This window comes from Carassius gibelio, chromosome B8 (assembly GCF_023724105.1).
Source record: "Carassius gibelio isolate Cgi1373 ecotype wild population from Czech Republic chromosome B8, carGib1.2-hapl.c, whole genome shotgun sequence".
NCBI classification, from domain to species: Eukaryota; Metazoa; Chordata; class Actinopteri; order Cypriniformes; family Cyprinidae; genus Carassius; species Carassius gibelio.
Window position 1 is genome coordinate 10,995,319 of NC_068403.1, and position 6,000 is coordinate 11,001,318.

A 6,000-nucleotide genomic window follows, 5' to 3' on the forward strand; every position below is an offset into this window, starting at 1 on the left:
TAATTTAGCATTTAAAAAATCTTAGAAAATAAGAGGTTAGGTTTACATATTTTTTTCAATCAAACACACACACACACACACACACACACAAACAATCCATTTCATATACTGTATAGTTTTTGAAATGTATTACTTCATATATATATATAAGTATAAGTTATTCATTTTTAAAACACACACACTTATATATATATATGATTTTAAAACAGTGATTATTCATGATATGGGGCGTACTTTGTGATGTCATATAAAACAATTCCTGATGAAGGTCATGCGACCAAAACGTAGTAAATAAATATTTTGATTTTTTGCCTAGATAGTGTGCAGAATTAGTTTTTTGCTAAAACGTATACAGGTATATATGAAATATAATATATAAATTCTATGTAAAACAGAGTAGTGTGTGTGTGTAGCATGCAAGGAACAAAACACTCTGCCTGTTTAATATAACTCCTCAACTCTATACATATCTTTAACCCACTCTTTTTTCAGTGCAGAAATAAGAGCTGGATATCCTCCACCTGCACATCATCAAGCAATAAGGTTAGTTTGTCCATCTTTTACTCTAATGTTACATTCGACAGGCAGCAATAGGATAATCAAGACGTGTCAGATGACAGCGCGACCCCACAGGCAGACAGTCATCCTCTTTTCTCCCTCTATACCTCATAAATTTTATTCAGCATTGATTTCCACACCAATCTATCAGCCTGACAGCTGCTCTCCCTCCCCCTCTGACTTAACTCCAGACTTTGTGTCAGACTTTTTTCTCATTTCCTCCTTGCTCTGTTTGTCTGTGGATATTCATAATCACTTAATCCAGAACAACACCTTTTTTTAACCAACGGATCTCCCATGCACCCTTGCCAAAACACATACACGGGACTCTCTGTCTGGTAGCCTGCTCACTGACCTGTGAGAAGTTCAGTCCATTCAGGGGATGGCACTGTTCCTCCACCCTCTCCACAGCACCTGTCTGCTTTCCGAGACGCTCGGCCTCCTGCGCCAAGAACAGGTCGAGCACCGGAGTTCCCCGTGACCGCACATCTGCTTCGGTCAGTGAGTTCACCATCAGCATCACCCATACAGGCCTCTTGCGTTCCCAGTTCCCTGCGATGGCATTGAAGAGGTAGTCGGCATAAAGCCCCCGGCCACGCTGGTCTGCCGTCATCCAGAAGGGCATCATGTGTTTGACGTAGTCCAGGTGGCGCTTGAGTCGGCGGTACAGATCGCGCGGCAGTAACGTCTGGAGGTTTTCTCCGTTGGGCAGAAGCTGGCAGCTAGTGAGTTTTGAGATGGTCAGGGGATCTGTGAGATCCAGCTCAAAGAACACATTGGTGCTGCTCTGGAAGGCCCGTTTTGAGCTCTCTGGGATGTAGTCCCAGACTCGAGTGTACGGGACGTGGATTGTCCCAAACAGATAGGACGGAGCATAAGGAGGAGGCCGCTTCACGGTCCACAAAAAGGAGTTCATGTCTTTCTGCTTGATAAGGAAAAACGAAGAGGAGATTTTAGGGTCAAACAGTGATACAACTTTTCATTGTTACAACTCAAATAACTTCATATTGAGAAGATTAGCTTATGTGTTGGTAAATATCAATTTTATTATCATAAGACAAGACATCATAATCTATGTTTTCGACTGCATAAAGAAGACTGATATAGTGTTAGACACTGATACAACAATCTCAAACTGAATTCCACAGGTCACAGGCATTATGCATTAACTTTTTCCTTATTTGAAGTCAAACCGAGGGGGAAAAAAGCACCGTATAGTAGCTGTGTCACAGAGGACTCGGTTCATGCCAGTGCACTGATAGAGCTGGCGTATTAAATCTGTGGTGGAAATGTTTAACTGGGGTTCTTAGTTTACAGTGTGCCTCTCCTCGTAAAAAGGGCCTTTACACTCTGCAGCGCTGCAAACCTCTGCTGTTCTGCAGCCTCTGAAACTTTCAAGTATTTATAGTTGCTGAGGCTGTCAATAGCTGTGCCCTTGTAAAATGTAACCTTCAATGAACAACTCACTCTTAAACGGTAAACCTTTCAATTTAATGAATTGTTCAACCACCTCAGATCAGGAAAAAGCAGTTGAGAGTTTATTAACCAGGAGTCAGAGCTGATTTTAATGAGAGCAGAAAGAATTGCAAGTGATTTTTGACTATTTTCCCCCCTAGACATCTCATGCTTGCTTATGTTAAGAAATGCTGTTCATACAGAAATTATTTAACTATATAACTTCTCTATGATTAATTTTGAATTAATGTCATTTAAATATTTTTTCTTTCATGATATGTGTGTATGTATGTGTATAGAAAATAAAGTATATTTTGAAAATAAGGACGCGTTTTAGTACTTTTTTTCCTGATGGTTACACCACGTGACATTTTAGGCTCATAAAATCTATATTTTTAAAAAATTTGTATAATGTGTTTCAAGAATGTATGAAACCAACACGTAATACAAAGTTTAGATTGTATTTTTAAGAACTTGGCACGTATTAAACCTAGCTTTTTAAATTACATTTTTTAAATTATCTTACCTATTTCGCATTGATTAATGTGCATCGTCAAACTGCAGCTATATATTTCTTTGAAAAAAAAATATTTATTTATTTATTTATTCTCTTAATGTCTAAATGGCCAGTATGCTCGCGACTGCTCACGTCTTCATATTGTATTTGGACACCTGTGGAAATGACTCGGACACTGACCAGCTTTACTGGAGAGAACATTATAAAGTAATATATTCGGTATGAGCAGGTCACATTCACAGACCCTCTGCTCTGTTTTATGGAGTAATTTCTTAACTAAAAACAGGCCTCGCAGTACTCGCGCATTATGAATTACATTAAGAATGCACAGGTCACATCCTGAACAATGGGACCATTAATGATATAAATCTCAAGGAGAAGATAAACATTAATTGTCAAAGCAAATAGAAATGTAGAACGTTTGTGTGCATAGGCGAATGCATTACATTTCGTCTTATATTTAACAAAGAATTGTTAAAAGACTTACAAAGACTTGCATTTCTGCCTTAAAATACACAAACGCTCTGTTGAATGAGTGAAGAACAAATCTCTTTTAAAACTTGGGTTAGTCAATATTACATATTTTTAATGGAACATAATGTTTCTCTCCTCCTCTACTGATGATGAATCCTCTCCTCCAAACACTGTATGGCTCAGATGAAAGCGAGACATTAATTGCGTTTAACAGCCTCGCGCACTTGCCAAATCATAATGAAGTAAATATGCTCGATAACTACTCTAACAGTTCTCGTCTCAATGAAACTTGATCAGTTTATGGGGGTCAGTGAATTTTTTCCATATAAATGCATTTGAAGTCTATTCACCCCCGTGGGGCTTCCCCCTTTTTCCTTTGACACATAAACTGGCACTGTACTGGCAAGACTTTAGCAGTATTTCACTTGGCACGAAATTCATTTTTCTGGCCCAGATTTCTATAATTACATGACAAGAAGTGACACGCGGCTGGCTGGACGCCACTAAATAACTGTTGTTTTAAAATAGATATTCCGTTATTGCTCAGTTGATCAGTGAAATGCAACAAATATAATAATTATATTAAGATTTTAAAATCTTTGTAGCAAATATTATGTCTTACTATAAAATGTCTAATGTCTATTAAGGTTTACATTTAACTAGATTGCGCAGAATAATTAAATAAGAAACGAAAACGTCACTGAACCTCACAGCAAAAGTAGTTAATTTGTTACTAAATTGATACGTATTTTAGTGGCCAGACAGTTATGTTAAGAATAAATTGCAGTCTGAGGAAAAAGATCGTGCAAATTTGTACCATTTTTCCTTTGAACTTTTTTTTCCCTTTTAATTGTATCCAACAAAAAAAATATATAAAAATAAAAAAAAATACTAAAAGTTAAACTGAACATGTATCAAACATTACAACAAGTCTAATGATTTCGACTCACAGTTTTTTAATTGAATTATTTCAGTTGTTGGTAATAAAAGCAACTCTTTAAAATACCCCGCATAAAGCAGCGGATAAGGTCAAACAGCGAACCAATCTCCTATAATAATATCATGCATGATAGATCTTGATGACATGCCATTTACGAGCTTCTGCAAAGGTGCGTGCAGTGCGCGCGAAGCAACTTCACAAAGTGAGCATTAGGCAAACTCACCGATACGGGCTTGTCACATTTCCGCGTGCTCTGGTGCGTGTCCCGGGGTGAGCCCACTTGAAAGAAAGCGCATAAAGTTACCAACCATCGTAGTCCCCAGTGACAGTTCATTTCGAGATGAGAGGGCACAGGACACCTCGCGCTTCCCTCAGCTCAGTTACCTCTGTTGTTTAAAAGTTGTTCGTGACTTCACAGCACAAATAAAATGTTTTCCGCCGGTGATGATAGTGGGCTCACATTTGCCGTCTCGAAAGGAAAGCATTCTGCCCCTCCGCCATTCTCCTGCCCCAGACTTTCAAAGGGATTCGTGTTGTCTCCCGTCTCTCTCTCTCTCTCTCTCTCTCTCTCTCTCTCTCTCTCTCCAGCTGCCCAGCTGTGGAGAGCACAAACTCTACTCTGCGCCCCTCAAGTTTCCACTTTATCTGCGCAGAGAACGTGAACGCCTTGAATGTTTCCCCCTCTGCTTGTTAAGAGGAGGGCAGAACAGGTTCTTTCGGAGGACCAGAGTTTAACATTTCGACGGTCAAGAAGCAGATCACTGGTCTAGACTGAGCACTGATAAAATACACTGGCCATTAGATGGATGATGACTTTTAATTAGATGTATTAAGACTGTAAAAAAAATAATACTAAAAAAAATAATAATACGGTTAAAATTACTGTAAAACTGAGATCTGCAGTGCTCTAATGTTTAGTAGACCTACTATAACGTTATACATTTGACTACTAGTAACCACTGTAATATTACAAGTGGTACCGTAAATTACCATACCACATGATGAACAATTACTAAAAATGTATATATCTATTCACACAAAAACACCGTAGCGGTAACCCACAGGACAGTGCACAATAAATTAAATATTAACTAAACAACATAAAATATAACATAGATGTATTGCTTTTACAAAGAGATCCAAGTATTTTGCCGAATATTACGTGATGTGTCCTGCTGGGACCTCAGGGAATGTTTTGCTGTGTTTCATCTAAATTATAACGTGCATGTATTATCTTGCTAAACATAGTTTTTAACTGTAAAATATATTTTAAGTCATACTTTTTTTTAGATCCATAAACAATTTACAGTAAAACTGCATGGCCATTTTTATCCATAAAACTAATTGATCACTATGTTAGAAAGCTTCCAGTAATATCTATAGGATACTTTTATTTATTTTTTTCTAATTAAACAGAAAAATTTTACATCTATTTCAAGGAGTCAAAATAATCTGACAGTCAAGAGCAGTTCCTACAAGAAAACTTTTTTTCCTTTGATTCTTTTCCACACAGTACAAACTGATGCTTTCTGTGTGAATTTGTTTGTTGTTTTTGTAAAAATGTGAAGCATTCTGCATGTCTATAGAAGGCGCGCCATCAGGTCTTTTAACACTTAAATATTTCATTTCTGGCATATTGTACCGTTTACCCTCAATTCATCACTGTCACTGTCTATTTGACAGTAATGTGCCGTGGCCATTGACTCTAATTATTTTTGCATTGACGTGTTCTGGATCGAAGGCGTAGCTATGATTAATGAATCTAAGCATTGTAGGAAATAATGCCTGCAAAAATATATTTTAAGTTTGTTTTTCAATCCAGGTCTCGTTAAGGATGTGTAATTCTGGCCAGTACCACTGAAGAATGAATGGCTGTGCTGAAAGCCAGTTGTCGTTTTTCTGCGGTGCCAGATCTGGTGCCGTGACCCGTGTTATTGTCCGAGTGGACAGCCGAGTGACATTGTCAAGTAGTAGGCAATTAATCATAGGGATCCTTCAAAACGAGTGCTACATAGAGCTCCTCTGGTGACAGCAGAAAGGGTCAACACAAGAGCCC

General features: G+C 38.0%; 1 protein-coding gene across 5 annotated transcripts in view; it reads right to left on the bottom strand.

The window, feature by feature from the left end:
* LOC127963899 (metalloprotease TIKI2) overlaps positions 1-4,597 on the bottom strand; it is a 56,678-nt gene extending 52,081 nt beyond the window's left edge. The window contains exons 1-3 of one of the 5 annotated variants that reach the window (XM_052563994.1): positions 4,329-4,596; positions 4,168-4,223; positions 914-1,480 (exon numbers count right to left, since the gene is read on the bottom strand). In XM_052563994.1, the coding sequence (XP_052419954.1) occupies positions 914-1,474 (561 nt within the window). In that variant the 5' untranslated portion in view covers positions 1,475-1,480; positions 4,168-4,223; positions 4,329-4,596. Of the gene's footprint in view, positions 1-913; positions 1,484-4,167 lie in introns of all 5 variants that reach the window. The other 4 variants (XM_052563993.1, XM_052563992.1, XM_052563991.1 and 1 more) reach the window with 4 other exon arrangements.
* Between the last annotated feature and the right edge of the window lie 1,403 nt (positions 4,598-6,000).